This window comes from Pyrgilauda ruficollis, unplaced genomic scaffold (assembly GCF_017590135.1).
Source record: "Pyrgilauda ruficollis isolate IOZ18807 unplaced genomic scaffold, ASM1759013v1 scaffold54, whole genome shotgun sequence".
Taxonomy (NCBI): domain Eukaryota; kingdom Metazoa; phylum Chordata; class Aves; order Passeriformes; family Passeridae; genus Pyrgilauda; species Pyrgilauda ruficollis.
The window spans coordinates 1,546,317-1,566,775 of NW_024527044.1; the positions used below are offsets into that span (position 1 = coordinate 1,546,317).

The 20,459-nt window shown below is 37.8% G+C and overlaps 1 protein-coding gene across 2 annotated transcripts in view; it reads right to left on the reverse strand.

Moving 5' to 3' along the window:
- LDAH (lipid droplet associated hydrolase) overlaps positions 1-20,459 on the reverse strand; it is a 109,747-nt gene that overhangs the window by 60,087 nt on the left and 29,201 nt on the right. Inside the window, exons 3-5 of one of the 2 annotated variants that reach the window (XM_041480972.1) lie at positions 18,174-18,308; positions 2,403-2,572; positions 292-396 (exon numbers count right to left, since the gene is read on the reverse strand). In XM_041480972.1, the coding sequence (XP_041336906.1) occupies positions 292-396; positions 2,403-2,572; positions 18,174-18,308 (410 nt within the window). The remainder of the gene's footprint in view (positions 1-291; positions 397-2,402; positions 2,573-18,173; positions 18,309-20,459) is intronic. The other variant, XM_041480973.1, reaches the window with a different exon arrangement.

Consider the following 20,459-nt stretch of genomic DNA (forward strand, 5'->3'; position numbering starts at 1 on the left):
TATGAGAAGTGGCTGAGGGAGCTGGATTTTTTAATCTGGAGAAGACGAGGCTCAGGAGAGACCTCTACAACTGAAAGGATGCTGCATTGACGTGGGGGTCAGTCTCTTTTGCCCTGTCTCAAGTGAAAACATATGAGGAAATGGCCTTAAATTGCACCAAGGGAGATTCAGATTAGTTATTAAAAATCTTTCTTGCACTGAGTGAGTGGTTAGGCATTGAAATAAGTTGCCCTGGAAGTTAGTGGAGGCACTGTCTATGGAAGTGTTGAAAAGGTGTGCTGGATAACGCACCTGGGAATATGAGTTAGGGATGAATATGGTGGTCCTGGGTTGATGACTGGACTTGATCTTTGAAGTCTCTTCTTGATGATTCTGTGATCGTGTGAAAACTGACAGCTGAAAAGGAACCAAGGAGGAGAGAGAAGAGGATGTACTTTCTCCTTTTCATGCATGCTAAGGGAGGGACAATCCAGTCTTTATGTGGTTGGACTACGGAAGAGCTTTAAATCATGAAACAAAAATTTCTTCAATGAAGCGGGGTCAGGCATTGGAATAGACTGCTCAAGGAAGTGGTTGAATCACCATGCTGGAAGTGTTCAAGAAACACATGGACGTGGCATTGTGGGGACATGGTTTACTGCTGAACACAGCAGTGCTGCATTAACAACTGGACTCAATGACCTTAGAGATCATTCCCAAACTTAACAATTCTATGACTCTGTGATTCTAAAAATCAAATCTGCTAAACATACATTCCAAATATAAATGTTTACTGGACTATTTAAATAAAAAATACAACAAATTAACCTCTAGCTCAGAATAATAAATTGTAAATAATGAAAGGCTCTTTGCAAAGCAGAGAATTTAAAGACCAAACCCAAAATTCATATAATGAAAAAATATCACCAAGAACTATACAAATATAAAATCAAATGATCTAGCTACTAAAATACACATGTGCTCAAAATCTTGTGGGAATCAAATATTCCAGTAAAAATAAAGGGAGAGAGGGAAACACAAGTTTCTTATTATCACACTTCATATGTTATAAAACCTAAGAGTTAACTTATTTTTGGCAAAGGGACAAAGATTGCACAATACTCCGGCTTACACAAATATTTTCTATTGTTGAATGCATCTTAAATGTAGCTTGTCATATATTAACTTCATGCACACAGTGCACCATGAGGTCTAAGAGGGTCCCAAAGATCCCTGCGTTTCAAAATGCGGACAAAAAGCTGCCAGCATCCGGTGAGCCAGGTGTAAAAATGTTACTCAACAATTTTTAGTTTAATTGAAAGCAGATAAAATCATTTGAGCAATAAGGACTAAAGATTTTGACCCCATAAAAGTTGGCACATTTGAACAAATTAAGGCATATATTTTCTAGAATGCTCCTTTCTGAAAATACGTAAAATTTCTCTGAAAAATATTCTTGTTTATAATCACAAAGTGAAAGATGCCTGTTATTATTATATATCAGGTTATCCTCATGTTTCACATTTTTAGTTCCTTTTACCTTTAAAGGAAGAAGAAGTTAGATATGCAGTGGAAATGGTTATGAAGCAGTGGATATGCATATATTAACCACATACATTACATGTATTAATCACATGCATATATTAACCCCAGACTTCATGTCACCACTAACATGAAACTTCCTTCCACTGAAGATTTTATAAAGTAAGGAAGAAGCAATGATTTAGTAAGAGTGAATGTTTAAGAATAAAAACTCCCTGTTCTCCATTTATCAGCCACTAACAGACAGTTAGTACTGAGCACAGTTTGCCATTTAGAGGGCAAGGATATGGTCCTGCTTCAGCCTTCTTACTGCTTCACAGGGACAAACTAAAATGTTCAGATATACAGAACATGCAGTTACAGCTCTCATTCTCATTGAGTTACACAAACCAAGACTGAATTGCAGAAGCAGTGATATTTGTATTAAATTTAAAAATCAATGTCTTTCACAGCAGTACTCCTCTTGATTTATATTACTGTTCATTCCCATACATTTTCCCATGTCTAACCAGCAATCTGTTCGCCTCAAAAAAAGAGACCACTATAAAAATCACAACCAGTCTTAATTTTTGGTGTAACACGTAAGCAATTACCAAATATCTAGTGATTTGCTTATAAATTACTTAAAGATGAGAACAAGGAAATCATAAATATATGTCTCATCATTACTATTTATATTCCAAGGGCATTAAAGATCCAAAATCAGACTCAGAATTACATCAATCTGCTTCATTATATGTTACTAGGATCAAGTTGTTTTTTTTTTTGTTTGTTCGTGTATAACAGAACAGTTTCCACAGAAATTCATGGCATTACCCATAGGCTGAGCATGTGCACTGCTTTGCTAATAAAGCAACTCCCATTCAAGAAGGTTCATGTACCTGAAGTTCTGATGCTCGTTTCATCATCTCCAGGGTGATGTAGCAGCCAATAGAATGAGCAATCAGTACCAGCTTTATGTCTTTTGATACATTCTTTTTGAGGAAGTTCAGCTTATGCTCTACTTGTCCGTTAAGTCCAAAAACATCCTCTAGCTCCTTAATATCTGTGTCTGAAACATAAAAGAAAAGAAGTCCTTTGGTTCAATGAATAAAATTTCAGGCATGTCTCTTTTTTGCCCCTCTTCTTTGTAGAATACTGAAATAAAAACATGTATTAATTTAAAAAACCCAACTAAAGACTAAACTAAACACACACAAAAAAAACCCCCTCACCAGACTTAAAAAATTAATTTTCAGTTACCACCACTGGAAAATACTGACTGATAAATCACATGCACAGGATGTAAAGCCTTATGTCTAACTTGGGAACCAGTACAAGATATGTAAATACATGGAGATTTCATAGCACATCATCCACTATTTTAATCTCCTTCATTCAGAACAAGACCAAACTCAGAGCATTGGGTCAGCTTAAATCAATCCAACTTTACATTGAGAGATCAGGACCTACAACAGCAATACTGCCCAGGAATGAGTCCCTCTCCACAGAAGACAAACTACTATATATGTCATCACGCACTAGCAACCTTCAGATATTCAAAATCTCCTGTCTTAAAGATGCATAAAAATGTCCCGTAGAATGTGTCAAGACAGAACACTAGCACCTACATAAAATATCCCTGTTAATGCAGGTTCTTATCGTTGTCAATTCAGCTGCAAAGAGGAAAATCAAGTTAGAGTTTCATGGTTCTAGATTACTGTACGATTTCATTCCTGTTTTGCCAGGGACCTTCTAAAGGAGCTTGGGCAATTCCTCATGATGAGGATTTGGCTCCTTGCTTCCTGGCCAGTCAACAAGACAAATTGAACTGGTGTCTGTAAAAATATCCAGCAATTCAGGCATCTGTAACTTGCTTATTACAAGGGTGATGTGTATCTAAAGTTCCCCAGTCTAAGGGGGTTCACAGCTCTTTCATCTGCTAGAGAAGTGCTTTACCCATTAAACTAAACACTAAGTTAAGGATACACCACTCCAGTTTATGCTGGACTACTCTACTGACAAGACTGTAAGAAGAAATACAAAAAAGAAGAATAATAGAAAAGAGACAGAAAGAATGTAGGAATGAATGCCCCTAGCTTATCTAGACAAGATGGAGTGGTACTAATATCACTTAATCTCTTAAACCTGTGCTATTATCTCAGGATTCAGTTTCACACTACGGATTAAATCTCTGATCTTTTATGCTCCTTACAGGCTGACTTGCAGTGCAGTTTTAGCCTGAAGTAAGTTAAACCTCCTGGCAGCATACTTTGGACACACAGTGGGGACCAGCTCATTACTGAGCCGTAGTCCTACAGATGTCTCCTAGGTTCCTGACATATGCCACCCACCTCTAACAACTCAGGAGCAGCTAACAGAGGGCACACACAGCCCTAACTGGCCCAGTAAGGTGTTCAACTTCCCACTTGGCATCTTCTGGTGAGCTCTGCTACAGTCCTCTGTGTGAAAAATAGATGTGGAAGAAAGTGTCCATCAGGCAAAGATACTGTAAAGATAAATACACTAAAAAGACTGAAATGCATTGAAAAATGACTACAAGAAGTCAGAATCGTAGTTCTGTTTCAGATTGTTTTGCACCTGCTTGAGGAAAGAGGTAACTATGTGCTAACTGCCTATGACTGTGAACAGCATTTATCAAATTATGGCTGTCAGTGTTTTAATTCATGCACAGTAAATTTCATGGCAACTGGACAGTAACCTCAAATACTAAAGATTACTAACACTGCTGTAGTGAAGTTATCAGGACGTTGATAGTGGCAGAACTAATTGGTAGCCTAAGGACTGGCACTACATCACCTTTGTGATCATCTGTATGAAACATACCCTTTAGAAGCAAAATAATTGCTCAAGATGGATCTTTTCTGAATTTAAATAATTACTACCAAAGTCCCAACAAAGCTGTTCTCCAGTTAAACTACTGTTTCTGCTAAAACTACCAATGATCACATCCCAATATAATTTAGAGCAATTTACTTAAAACAAAAAAGGGTATACCAAAATACACCCAAGGAATGAAAAATTAGATGAGAAGTGATATTTTGTTTATTAGGCATTCTATACGTAATGGAAAACAAAGAGTTTGTTCTATTTTCCAAAACCCTAAATAAAAGCCTAAGGCAAAACCACTGTTTTTAAATTTAGTTTCTACTTTTAGCAAAAGCTGCCTTTCCCACATTAAATTACACAGCAGCTCAGCCTCATGCAGGAACAGGTTGTCTACATCCCAAGTCTAATTACAGGTATATGTAACACAAAAAACGCCAGCAGAATAGAAACATGAGGGTCCATTGGATAGAGCAACAAGTGAAGGATTAAGTTATATTGAGTATATATGTATTAAAACACATACTGGAAGATATATGTGTTGGTAACATATATAGTGCTGGGTTGAGTGAGTCAATTGTGCTTTGTAAACATTTGCTGTCATTTCTGTACTCTTTCACTCCGGCCCTGCCACCTCAGTAGTTTGTCAGCGCATCTTTTAATGTTTTACATTTCATTTCAATTATTGAAAAATAAGTGTTTTCAGCTCATTTTCCAGTTAAAGCAAGGGAAAATGAAGCAAAGTAGGTGTATAAATCTTGTAGAGAACTTTTCATGGTTCACAAGACCCCAGAAACCAAGCAGGAAACAAGACAAATTTTTATTTGTATTATTCAGTCTCACGAGGCTAATGGCTTTTCCGTACATGAATTCAGCATCTGCTAAAAGAGCTGCTGAAAACTGCTGCCATGAAATTAATAAATAGCACAGCAGAGACAGTCTAGGCCCATCTCAATACTTTCCAAGTTTAGATTAACTATGTTAGACAAATAAAGTTAATTACCTAAGATATTACATACCTAATTTAATGTTTATTTACCTAATAAATAGCAGTGTAGACATTCTGGCCAACATATCCAAAGCTATTGGCTTCAGCAGAAATGTGCCTGTTCAGAACCACCTGTGTTGCCAGAGCAAGAACCCTGAGGAAGGACATGGTTGGGGACTGAGAATAAAGTGAAAACAATGGCTTTTTCCTCCTTACATTTGGCCAGACTTGAGAACACTCAATTCAAGCCTGTGCACCAGTGTTTCCTTAAGAGGACCAGGGAGAGCTGAGCCTGCAGAATTGATTTTTAATTGGTTGGATGGGTCAGTTATGATTGATGATGATCATGGACACTCATTCTACTGTGGGCCAAATCACCCCCAGCACAGCCCTGCTCACACACTCAGAGCAAGGATGCTCCGATTCCCTCGGCTACTGGCCTGTGTTGCACACACAGAGAACTTCTCTGAGGCTGCCAGGGAGCCCTGACAGTCAAGGCTGACCCCAGAGAATTGTTTCAGCTGTTTAATACAACTTTTCCTTTTCTTCTGAAATACTGGTTTACTGCCAAACCCAATCACCTTGGCACTGTTCCTAGAGAAGCCACACAGGGGAATGAGCATGCAGTGTGGGGTCTGGTAATCCCCAAGCAAAACTCTCATCATGGACCAACCCCACACTCCTCAGGTGAAGCTCCAGTGCCACATAACCCTGCACTGAAATAGGCATCCTATTTGACATCTGGACAAACATAAAATTGCCCACGCCTCGTGTCACTTCATGTTTCCCCAACACAAATGCTACACTTCTAATAGTCCAAAATGTGCAAGAGCTGGGCTGCATCACAAGTCTGAAAGATTTATTTATTTATTTTACAGAATAAAATCGCCCAGGGATTATCCAAAATCAACACGAATTTCTTGGGTGGAGAAGCTTAAATGGGTTCTTTGTATAAGCAAACAGACTTGCACAAACACACCAGCAGTCAGCACTCCAATGGCTCTACATCAAAGAAGAGACAAGAGTGACTTCACCTCAGGTGTGGAATACATGCCATGGCTGAAGGAGAGCTCATTTAAGCAGTTTTCAGATAGTAGAAATTATACGACTTGTACCTTATGCTACAAACACCCCATCTGGGCCAAGACATGATTTTAAGCCTTTATTTAACTGGTGTATTAAAAGAAATACTGTATTTCTTTATTTTTTTTGGCAAAGCATTAATTTTCTGATGTGCTTTCAGAAAAACAAATGCACCATCACTTGAATGAATGTCTTTTTCTAACCTCTGCAAAAACTACAGGCAGAAAACAATGATAGATTAAAACAAAGTGTTTGCTCTAAGATTAGTCAACAAGTTAATCTTGCTAGGAAAGAGGACTTTGATTTTCAGGGAAATAACAGAGAATTGTGTTTGTTTGCTTTTCTGCTGTGTATGCAAGAGAAATTCTTATGCAGAAAAAAAAAGTGCAGCAGTTATATGAGCAGACTTGAGGCTGCCAATTCATAAAAGTTAGCCTTTCATTAAAAAGTCTGCTGAATCATAGACTTCTTTTTACTGGAAGATTCAAAAAGATACCAGAGGCCTGACTTTCTAACAGGACCTTTAAATTTCTGCACGCTTTTGTACTTCTCAAATTTCACAATTTTACGTGTCCAAACTCTGAACTGCCCTGGTCACAACAGGTGACTGAGTATTTGAGCGCAGTACATATGAACACTTGTCATGGAGTGACTTTGAAGTATGTCCCAAGATCAGCTCATAAACAAGGCTTCCAAATTACTCCTGAACAAGTAAGGAACCAAGAGGAAAGGTGACCTGCAATTACATATAATGAATGAAAGGGAGGTAAAAACCACTGGTCTACCTGCACTGTATCTTTCTTTTCCATAGACCACTGATGCTAAGAAGTGGTAGCAGGATATCTAAGGACAAACTTCAATCAATCACTTCTACAAACTCGTGTGATCAAGAATTTTCAGAGCTGGACCTTTTGCAGGGTAAGGACAAGTAAGTGTCTGGAGGCTGAACTAGTGGGGTAGCTCAGGGACATATAAATTCCTCTGCATCTCCACCAAATACCCAAGTAAAACCAACATATTGGGCCAAGTGTTTTAGATTTTAAATACCACCTCTTTTTTCCACCACAAACACATAGACAGACACTGGTGGGAGTAGCAGTAGTTTTGACTGAATAACTTGTGTTTAGATGAAGCAACACCTGGAAAGTTTTTATCTTTTCCTTTATGTAGTGACAGACAGAAACTGCAACTGAATTACTTAGACTACTGTTAAAATGGTTAACAAATTATTTATTTAATTTCATTGGGTTTTTTTCCACAGCAAAAGACAATAATTCCTCAAAAGTGAACCATGCCATTTGTAAGTGTTAAAATAGAACTGTAAGCTTAAAAATTGAGACTTAAGGTTTGTGGGTATAGTATTGGCATCTCCTAAAGACATATTGCTAAAAGCCTGACTGTTTCACTTTCATTTGATTAGTGAACCATGGATAATTTGTATCAGCAAGCAATAAAATACCAAAGAAAAAGGATGCAAACCCTGAAAGAATGTTAAATAAATATTGAAGAACTCCTCCTGACACCAAGAACCAGGTCTTAAATCATTGTGTTTTAGATTAACCCTTAGACCTTAGTCTGGCCCTAGCACCCTCAGGAACTGTTCATACAACTTTTAAGATAAACACACCATTCATTAGTGTTTATTAGAGCAATTACTTTTTGTAAAGGTATCCTCCACAAATAAATTACCATTTACTCAAGATACTGAAGTGGTCATATGTATTATTTTCTTTACTAGAAAAATAACAAGGCCTTAATTTACAAACTGAACTACTGATTTCCTTTGCTTTCTACACACCTATTGCTGGGACACTTGTTTAACACCTAATATGTTTTTCAAAGGAAGCTATATTGTAATTAAATTAGTACAAGAGTAGTCTGACAGAATGAACTAATAAACATGACAAGCACTAAAACCCAGATTTTTATTAAAAGCATACAGGAGCACCCTGAACTATTAAAATTATCTCTTAGAAACTTATTTTATTTTACATTCCCAGTCTTGCTTCTCTCTGTTCAGAGTAACTATTATCAAGTAATTATGCAATAACAGTACAGACTTTGAAGCAGACTTTTGTTGGTTGTCTCCAATGCAAGGCAAACCCATTAAACAGTGTTATATTATGCAGTTCAATACCAATTGACATCTCCATTCCAAGCACTTTAATGAGCATAAAGCAAATGTTATACGGGTGTTTTACATACTGTATATAGTAAAGTTTTCTGTATTTGAATGACTGCATTTTATAGTCAGTAAGCTGAATAACTGCAGGAAGTGCAATCTGTAAGAATTCTCAGCATCGTATTATGAACAGAGAAAACAAACAGTAAAACAAACTTACAAAAAATCCGCACACTTTGCAGGGTACAGGCTAGAGACCCATCACTGTATAGGAGCAGATCTGAATTTCCAACATAAAATGACCTCAAGGAGAAAAAGCAAAGAGGTCTGAGTCCCTGGGAAGGCGATTGTCCATGCTATGTTTCTTGTTTCTGGATACACTGAAGCCAAGCGTCAAAGCAAAGCTGTGTCAATGCTCCCCACACACCCACACGAACAAAACTGCACACTTCAACACAACTTACTTTTATACAGATTAACAATGGAAGAAAACCAGAATAATGATGTTCTGCACACCACCAAGAATGGGAAGGTGTAGCATAGATGGTAAGGAAAGGACAGTAGAAATTGTATTGAAGGGAACAAAAAATAGATGAGTATCACTTCACAGGCATTGATTCCATTGGTTATGACAAATGAGGTGCTGCACCACAGTAGGCAAGTCCAACAGTCACACCTATTGGAAACAGCACTTCAAAACTTTGGGAAGTTTAAACAGATACAAATAGAGAAAGGACTGAGAGCAAACAAGGGAGAGCCTCAGTTTAGAGCAGAGTAAGACAGCTGGCCAAGGAAGACAACCCATGTTATTACACAGACAGGAAATAAAAAGAATTATTTTCAAAGTAAGAGAAAATGAGAAGGTGCACACCATGATGTTAAGAGAAAGAAAAGGGAAAAAGCAGGGAGTTGAGAGGGGCAGTTATGTAACAGCCCAAGTTACAATACAAAATCTGTACTTCACAGTGATTGGGCAGATTGATGGGTAACATTTTCTGAAGTGTTTGATGCTGCTATTGAATTCAAGCTGTAACTTTTAATTTGCTAGGCCAGTCCTAATTTTTCTTGAAAATCCATCCCAAAATTTTATTCAGTACTGTGGTATCAACCAAGACTGACATGTTCAATTAAGTATGACTCTTCAGAATAATACCAAAATAACAGTAATGCACTTCATGTTTCACCAGCTCCTATAACAGGCATTTGGATGGCATTCAGTAAACTTAGTCTTTTTATTTGCCCTTGGATACATTGATCTTGGATGACACTGTTTCAACAGAAGTATAAAGAGAAGTGTAGGTTTCTACACCATGTTCATTTGTCCATAGAAATGTTAAATTTAATACCCAGATCCAAATTATGTAACAACAACAACAACATCCTTTTTAAGGATTAAATGATCTACTTAGGCAAGCATAACATTTTTCCATCTTTCATCTGTATCCCTCAAAACTGATGGATTATAAGAACCCTTCCAAATTATTATCTTATAGTCCCTGCTGCAGTAACTGCAAAGCACAGAACTGACTGCAAAGAGCTGTGTCAGCTTATGCCAGAGAACATGACCCCCTGCTAGCAGTGCTGAGGGCTGTAGCACAGCACGTCTGCAAAATATTCTGCAATGCAGTGCCACCTCACAGCACTCAGTCAACACTCCCAATGCTACCTGCCTTGAAAGGGCTTGTAATCTCTGCCTGGGCTTCCCTTCACACAAGGAGTGGGACCTGACAGCAGAGGGAACCAACCACGGCTCAGTGACTCCCAGCACTGATCCCCACTGGCAAAAGAGAAACAGAAAAAACAGCACCGGCAAAAGTCTGAATTTATGAAAATCAATGGTAAAACTCAGCAGAGCAAATAGATTTTCACCTTGTACTTTGTATAAACGTAGCAGGTTTCTTTATCAGTTGCTGATGCTTTAAGTAACCATTTGCATATGCTGTGCAGTGCAAATTTTGTATCTTTGGGGAAGAAACACATTTTTGTGAAATGACTGCTTTAAATTCTGATTTTTATCTTTTCTTCTCCAGTGTTCTGTTACACTGTTTAAAATTTAATTCTCTGTTACCAAGATAGCAGTTTCTTTTTTACCCTTCCTGAAGAAAATGCTGAAGGTTTCTTTCTTAGCCACCCACCTGAAGTGCCCAGCATACAACTATGGCAACCTGCCCAAGGTACTGCTGTGATGGCTTTATTCTACTTGGAGTTTTACCTGATAGGTGAAAGAGAGACTGAAGTGCCACCAATACAAAACTGAGTACTTAAAGGGGCTACAAGCAAGCTGGAGAGGGACTTTTACAAGGGCATGAAGTGATAGGAGAAAGGGAAATCGGTTTAAACTGGAAGAGGGCAGGCAGGTTTAGTTTAGGTATAAGGAAAAAATTCTTTTTGTGGATGCCCCATCCCTCAAGGACAGGCTGGACTGGGCTTTGAGTAGCCTTATCTCATGGAAGGTGTCTCTGCCCATGGTAGGGGATGGATAAAGGATTTTTGGTCTTCATTTTGCACATGTGAGAGGTTCCTCATGGAAAGTAAATCTGTTCACCACAAGCAGTTCTAGAGGCACGGTTGTAAAAAGTTTGGTTTCCTCACACATTTAGCAGACACTGAAGCAACAGCTCAATACAAACATTTTGAAACTGCCTGAGGCTTTACAGTATAATTTATATACTAAGACACATCACCTGAGTTTTACCTGCACTCTGGACATAAACACTTCCAAATACAATCAAGTAGTTTCATACTGAAGTGTATTCAGGAACACTGATACTGTCCTCTTTGTGATTAACTGAAAAATCCCCCAAATCATGTAAACCATAGCACCGAAGGAAGTGGCAGCAAGCTCAGCAATAATATGCTTGAAACCATAGTTCTGTTCTAAAAAAAGTGACACTACAATGGCAGTGCCAAAGAATTTTAACTATCTGCTACAATGTTTAACGCAATGGGGAATTACTTGGCAAACAAGTAGTCACCTGACCACACCAGTAATTCAATAACTGTAGTAAATTAGGTTATTTTAATATATGTATTAATTGACAAAACCTCAAATTCAGCCCTTAGAAAGGTAAGAATATGTATATCTTAAAGAAAGACAGTAGTGCCATGTGGTATCAAAACTAGAAAAAAGAAAAACTTCATCCAGCAAGCAGCAATGAGACTCATTCAACCTGATTCCACAGTACCACATAATTTTGTTCTTTATAATTTCTTCAAGCACTCTGCCTCTACTCAGATCTTAGAGATTTAAGATGCATTAGAGGCAACAGTAATTCATTACTAATTATTTAAGAATGAGGCCATTTGCAGTTACTTCTTCTGCACACTCTGCCTTACAGTTTCCTCTATTTTCCTGAAATGCCTACATTGCTCCTCAAAGGAAGGGAAATTCCTAAAACTGAAACAAAACCAGAAAGGGTCCATGTTCCAAACCTGATTATTTTTAGGATCTGGAATGATGTTGTGCATTACTGATGGTTTCTGACTCTAACAGCTGTAGATCACTATCAACTGAAAATAAAAATGTCATTAAACACTGGACTGATCCCATCAAGGTCTGCACCATTTGCTGCAAGTTTTGTGGGTATCAAAATTAAATCAAAGGTCCCTAATACAAATTAGAATTGCTAAATTAAACTATTGATCAGCTTTTCTTCCTGCAGCCAACCTGTGAAGTGAATAAACTTTTTGACTCAACTATAAAACCAAATCCAGGCCTCTTACACCTTCAGACATAATGACTATTCCCTGCTGTGGGGTTACTTCATTGTCATTCTGTTAGCAGATGCAAGATTATCTTTCAAATTGAGTTGTGTTTAAAGATTCCTAAGCATTCCCCCTGGGGAAAATAACCAGATCATCTAAATACTGTGGTTTTTTTCAAATTACATTAGGTTTTTACTTTCCCTTTAACAGTATGGTAAACATCCAAACAAGGTACTCTGAAACATCATAGCACTGCTCATCCCAGGGAACTGTGACCTGCCTTCAAACAGACACCAGAAGATGGAACCTCTTGACCAGGTAGAACATTCTTGAACACTTCCCCTGCTCTCACTAAAAGCCACCTGCATCTAAACAGAAATGCTGGTATCAATTGGACAACACAGCTATGCAGAAAATAACCCATAAACAATTTCAAAACCTACATCCAAAGTTTCCTGGAATGCAGCAAAAACACTGTGCTCTCTAATGGATGAATTCTTGCCTTTTTTTTTTTTTTAACATCTTGTTTTCTGGATAAAGGTCCAGAAGATTGTATCAGTTTTCAAAAATCTTTAAAAAAAGAATTATATTATTCTTATTTGTAGGTATGGATGAAAACTTCTGGTTCTTTTAACCAAGGAATTAGTTGAATAAAGTACTAGAATGGATTAAAAAGCTCTCCACATGGACATTTTAAAATAATATTCCAATAAGTATTATGTCGACAGACTTAGTGGAAAACCTAGAAAGAAATAGAGAATGCAGAGAACATATTTTTCATATAGCCATAAGAAATGTAAAGACAAAGTCCTATTCCACGTAACATCAGCAAAAATTAGTCACTACTCCATCAAACTCAATGGGATATACATTAAGTGGTACCAAAATAAGCTTAATAGTCTTTAAATGATCTTTACAGTTAAATACATGGCTGCTAAGGTATGATAATATAAACACTTAAAATTGTTAACATTTTGAATGGCTAGAAAAGAAAGGAACAGAGCAACTTAGAAATACTTCATACATGGCAAACTTTAATTTTCTAAGTTTTGATTTTGAATGGAACAAGACTTTTAAACACATGCTTAAAATTAAGCAGGACTGATAAAGTCAATGCCAAATGCCAAGATTTCACTCTAAGGATGTATTTGCATAATTATGGGCATGATTACGGGACATCCATGAATAATTAACTGAATGTGGTTTAAAGGAAAGAAGTAAATGGAGTAGTGCAGCATCCCTAGGGCTGCTTACTTTTCACACATCTAGATTTCAAGCATTCCAGTGGGTTCATAAGATGAACTGACCATTTGTTTCCTTAAAATAGACACAGCTTTAAAACCATATAGTAAAATTCAGATCTTGCCAGGCTGAGACAAAAACCTCAAGATTTAAATGGCTCATAATAACTTTTACACATGCACACACGCTTCCTTCCTTAGGTTGCCTTTTCCAAGACAAGGAAGGAATAAGGTTTCTGGGCAACAGCAGTTGCTGGATCACAAGGGGCAGCAGGACTGCACTGCAGTTCCTGTCCTATCCTGTGAAAACAACCAGTCCTTCTGTGCACACCCTGACCTGGGATCCCTCACTGCTGACAAAATACCACGTGAGGAGCTCCATTAATCAGTGCCAAGGCCAGCTCTGTGAACAGGGACCTCACTCTCTCTATACATTAAAAAAACTACACTTGCTATGAAATAGTTGTGAAACCAGCATAATTCTACTGTGATAGCATGCTTGAAACTTGGGGTTTTTATTGTATTCACGGTGTGATCACTAGACTGGAGACATTGTGTCATATAAATCTGCATTACAGTTAAGCAGAATTTTAATGTATTCTAGGCTATAAACATGACTACAGAGTTTTCTGTGTCTGTGATATAGAAATATAAATGACTAAACCTCAAAGGAACTTATATTAAAGATAATTCATCTTTCAAAGACTCTCAGATATTTTAATTGATATGCCTAGGAAGCAAAACATGTTGTTGAAATAGAAATTAATGTGAATTAAATGTATGTAACATGAATTAAATGGGTATATGCATAAGCTTAAAGTATGCATGTGAGATGCCAGCCCAGCTGCCTTCCTACTGCTTTTCTCCCTATGTATACATGTACACATAAATATGCAAGACATAAATGCTTTTTAAACACGGCTATCACTGCATACCTCAGTGTGGCCACATATCTGCTGTTATAACTAATCATACAGGGCTGAAGCACAGATAAGGATTTGTTGGTCAAAAAACTTCTGAGTATGACAGAGATTAATTCTGAGGTGTTTTTGTACTGACCAAAGAAACTGCCAGTATCTCTGATCCACCTGATTCAGCAATGTAGGTATTTTCCCTCATCAGCAATTGCTAAAAACATCTATTCTATTTAAAATAAATGAGTCACAAGCCAGCAAAAACTACCAAATGCATACAGAGTCCCTGTGTCCGTGTAACTTCTGTCCCTGGAAACATTTAAGGCCAGGCTGGATGGAGCTGTGAGCAACCTGGTCTAGGGGAAGGTGTCTGTGTCCATGGCAGGGGGTTGTAACTAAATGATATTTAAGCTCCCTTCCAACCCAGGCCATTCTATAATTCTGTGATACACAACAACAAGGAAACGTCCCTATTTTTAGGAATCCAGTTCTTGGAACACCAAACTTCCATGACCTCCTCCTCTCCTGTTTGCAGCAGTGCAGACCACAATCCCACTCCGTGCCAGCACCACACATTCATGGTGGCACAACATCTCCAAGGGCACTGCAGCAAATGCTTACACAGAAGTGTTATTGGAAAAGTATTCTTAGTTACTATTCATTCCCCTTAGCAAGTGGAAAGCAGCTGAAGTGCCAATTGCATCTGATCAGCCAGATCACAGTTTGGGAATCACTGTCCTAAATAACTCATAACCTCTTATTACAGAACACCACACTCTTTGTCTTGCTCAGGCTACTCTTTTAGGCTCTTTCCTGCCAGCACAGCTTATCATGATGGTAAAAACTTACAGCTCGTATCTGCTAATCATGCCCACACTTCTATCTGTGATTTGGTGGACAACTAGCCAGCAGTTAACAAGATTATTAACTTGCTGAAGTATAAATTCAATTTTACCCAAACAATTTCAGTCATTTTTTCTGTATTTATACCACTTGAGCTAGAGGCAGACTCTCACTCATAGCCAATTCTGCAGTTTCATTAGAAGCCAGAGGGCTGCAAAAGCAAACTCCATTCAGATGAATTATAACAACAGCCAAGAAGCAATATATCAAATAAATTTAAGCTACACACCACTTCCAATTTTTCCTGTAACGCTAGAATTTATTTCTTTTTATGCACAACTTAATTTGAGTTCAAAACTTCACACTGATGGTACATTAACATTTCAGGTTCACATAATCAATGTCTTGACAGAAAATTTATTATTCCTTCACCACTTCTCTGCTTTTCCCATACTGTTTCTTAGGATGTAATTCAGTTTCAAAATGGTCTGAAGGCCCTACTCCCCCCTGTGTAAAGAGCAAGCAGTGGAAACACTCTTTTGATGGACTAGAAATCAATCATTACCTATCTTTTTCACCAAGAACCATAAACTAAGGCTAGTTTAGCAGATTTTAAGAACACGCTATTATCTTGTCACACTATACATTCCATAGAACATAAAAGATCAAATTAGAAATTTATTTTGTAAATTGACTATTAAGAATGCCACTCAAAACTTCCTGTCATTCAGAAGAAAAAAACATGCTTTGCTGATTTGACTGTCTAACTCAATATTCATCTGTATAGTTTATGCAGTTATAGAGATTTATCTTCAATATAATTTATCATTTGACCAAATATTGTATAATTAGGTCACGAATGCTGACTAGCTACTTATTAGGTATATGATATTTTAATACATCAATTGTATCTCTTTAGTTGATTAAGATATGAATCACAGATTCCATATTTCTGTAGCACTTGGCAAACACACACTATTAGAACAAATAAATAATTTAATTCTGATGTAATTTTTCTTTACTGTGTGTCACTTTGCTACCAAAAGTAGTTTATTGGCAGCCCTAAGGATAAACAAAAGCATGCCTTCCATCTTCTTGAAGGACATTGAGGCATTGGAGTGTGTCCAGAAAAAAGGCAATGAGCTGGAAGGGTCTGGAGCACAAATCTGATGAGGAGCAACTCAGGGAGCTGGGGGTGTTCAGCTTGGAAAAAAAGAAGTCCAAGGAGGACGTTACTGCTCTCTACAATTCCCTGAAAAGAGGTTGTAGCCAGGCAGGCAGGAGTTGGTCTCTTCCAGGTAACAAGGGATACAACAGGAGAAAACGACCTCAAATTGTGCCAAGAAAGGTTCAGGTTGGACACTAGGAACAATTTCTTCACTGAGAGTGGTTAAGCATTGGAGCAGGCTGCCCAGGGAAGTGGTGGAGTCACCATCCTTGGAAGTGTTCAAAAAAAAAAAGCAGACGTGGCACATGATATGTTTTAGTGGTATGGTAGCATTTGGTTGCCTTGATCTTTTCCAAATGTAATGATCCTCTGATTCTACACTTATTTCTGTCTGAAATATTCTATTTCTTATTTCTCATCCAGCCACAGCAGATGTCCACAGAAGTAAATAACTTTAAAACATGGCTATGTATGTACACCTGTTGTCTATATATGTTTTATGCTAATTTTAAATAAAGTAAGAGAGAACTAGAAAACTGTTCTCCTTTTTGTAATTTTCCCCGTCACCTAAGGATTGATGTTGGCCTGTTTTATGTTCACAGCAGTGTTCAAAACAAACGTCTTTTTAAAAGCTGAGGAGGAGGATAAGGACATTGAAACTGAGGTATGACTTCTGTATTGTATTCAATGAGTAAAATTAAGTTTCAAATAGTTTTGCACAGTGGATTGATTGCTGGGAGCAGAATTACAGCAGTGAAATGTTCAATTAATGGTGTGTGCCTCTGTGGAGCAGAGCTTGCAAGAGTCCTCTGAAAAGAAGGATATCATACAGAAGTAGAAATGAAGGGTGTAGCTTTGTTCAGTTTCCAAATTGCTGAGTATGATATCTCTCCAGTCAATTAGGAAGTAGACTGTGATTGATGGCTGCTGCTGGAAAACTTACTTTAGTCTTTATTACACTTCCAAAATGTACTTCAACTAAATCTTATCACGCATATTATTCCTTTGTAGTTTGCTACATTTTAGACCCCTTTCCAGAGCAGCATCATTCATAAGTCAAGTGCACAATTTAAATGCTTGCACACTCTAAATCAGTGGTCTCCAAAGTGGGGAGTTTGCACAGTGTGATATAGGAAGAAAACACGAGAAATGCTGATTTACTGCTACACCACTGTAGCTTGACCAAGTCCAGAGGATGTCCAATATCAATCAGCTTTCAGGACAGGATTCACTGCAGGTTCCCTCATCTAGCTATGCTTGGAGCACCACCTCTTGCTGCAGATCTGCATGTCAAAAGACTCTTAACAGATACACAAGCAACCTCTTCCCTGCAAACATCCCATACCGCAGTCTCAGAGACTTGCTTCCAGGTACTTCACTGATTTAGTACAGCTGTTTTTAAATTCAGAGATAATTAGATCTCTCCTAACCTACTCAATCTCTGAACTGGACATTTAATTTAAAAATTTACTTTTCTACTCTACTCTTCTCAACATAAACACATTCTAGACCGTCTTCACTGTAACGTGTCTCTGACGACTGCCAACAGTAAACTCTCTTATTCTCTTAATAGCATATATTTGTCTGGCAAATCTAATTTACCTGAAATACTTCACTAACTTCTCATACAACTGAAAATTGTTCTGTAGAAATACAATGGAGACATTTAAAACTCATGCCAATCTGTTTTCAATAAGCACAAGTTTTGCCACCAAAACTGGAAGGGTATAAACAATTGTATGCACAGGTGACAGTACTGCACCTTCTATCATTTCCATCCCACTCGGAGGTTTACAGTGTCCAGCATGGCTCACAACCCAGACGGGATACTGCTGGTTCAGTCCACAATAAAGGGCCTGGATAAAGGTCCTGTAATAACCTGCCAGTCCAGGGTTACCTGCCAAAAAACAAAACATACAAGCACAGTCAATAATAACCTTCCAACAGCAAGCAATCTATTCAAAACAAACTAAACAGCATTACAAAGCAATTTGCTAATTTATTGTCTCTAGTACATTTCCAGTTTTTATTTCCCCAATGTTACGGGCTATGCTATTCAACTTGTTTAATTCTAGTTGACCAATGGCACTCATGGGAAGCATTTTACAGAACTACTTCAAAATTGCAAAACCTAAAATTGAAGTCCAACACAAGTGAAAACGTCTTTTTCCATCAGAGGTCAACCAGTTTGCTTATCTTTCCCATCCAGCTACAAGAATGTGAAACTAAAACATCACAAAGTCTAGAGCATGTATCACTTGATCCAGATGCCTGCTCTCCAAATATCTCAGTGTTACCACTTCAAAATAGGTATGTGGCATTGTTACTATACAAAGGCTATCCTGACCCTAAAAGAAAGGATGATTTTATTTTAAACACATTGGACCAAATAAATATTTTCCTGCTTGCAACTTCATTTTCTCCCTGTCTCTTTCTACACCAGTGGAGAAACACTTTTCAACTCTTGTGCTCTAGAACCATGGGATAATTTGTCCTCCCTCCTGGTGTCCCAGCAGCTTTTGAGGACTTCTCACAAAAGGCTGGTGTCTGAATGGACATGGCTTGCCTTGGGAATTCAGACCACCCTGCTCTAAAATCCACTGTTAAACACTGAAAATATCATATACCACTGCTGAAGTGGAAACTGAAATACTGTCCCAAAGATAAAAGTACATCTGTGAAAGGGATCTCTGGATTGCCAAATGAAACTCAATATTCTGCTCCTCCTTTTTTCTTTCTCTTTTGGATATCGTTACTGATATAAATTGGAGAGGAAATCCATATGAAGACAAAACAGAACTTTCCTGATTTCCATATGATGCATAAAAATTCCACACAGACATCAGAACATATAATTCCTATTTATTTATTTATTTTCCAGAGTAGCTACACTGATTTTTTATTATTGTTTAGACACCAGAAAAGCTCACCATCATGGTTGGGATTGCTCAGTTATGTGCCTTTCAACTCCCACTTCAGGCAATTCTTAGTTTGGATATCATCAACTGCAAAAGGCAGCACGAGCAGTATTGTGTAAAAAGGCTGTCATTTTTTAAGACAAAGGCATTCCAAAATAACACCAGTGTATTACAAAACAAAAAAGCCTTCATTCAAATTCTGTCAACTCCTCTGTATCAGTCTGATTGTAATAACAGAGGCTGAGCTGTGTAAGTATTGATAGTGACAGAGAAGAATTAGACCTATAATCAAATTAGTACCTGTGAAAACAGCGTACGGGAATAAAAACAAGCATTATTCCACTTCTTCTCTTCCTGTAGTGGGTATTTTCATATTTTCTTGTCTTACTTCCACCCTTTTGCTGTTCAGGTAGCACACACTGAGTTCACTGTTCAAAGAGGTTCCCTGAGCCCAGCGCCACCAAGGCACCCACAGCAACCCAGAACAGAGCCACGTGTGCAGGAGGGGGTGCCACAGCTCACCCTGGGATGATGCAGGAGCACAGGAAGGGAGCCTTTCCCTCTAGGCAATGTATCTCATACACTTCACCCCTCACTTACATGTAGCAAGAGTCTCTGGAGAGTTTTAAATCTTAATAAAACTAGTGATCTTAGAAAAACATTATTTTTACTGGACTACACAGATGGGGGGGGGGGGGGGGGGGAATCCCCAACCCCAAAACATCACTATCAGTTATTGTGTATTTCTAAGCATCTCTTTGTAAGCTTGCTATTAAAGGAGATTAGAGAAAAAGAAACTTGTTTTGTAAAAACTCTAGAACACAACCAAATTTGTGCAAGTTGATTTCCAGGAATACAATATAAAATTCACAAGATTCACACATCCATACAATTGCATCATGCTTTCATACATCAAAAATATATAACATGAAGGGCCCCAGAGACAATAAAACATAATCTTGACATCATTTGTCAAGTCTCTTGGATTGATGCTACACAGAGGAAATCTGTCTTTCAGCAAGGCTGTAGCAGCAATCCAAAATCAATTGTGTCTTTTGTCGTACAAATGATGATAATGTTTTGCATTATGTTTAATCCTGGAATAAACACCATTAGGAGTTTTGAGATCA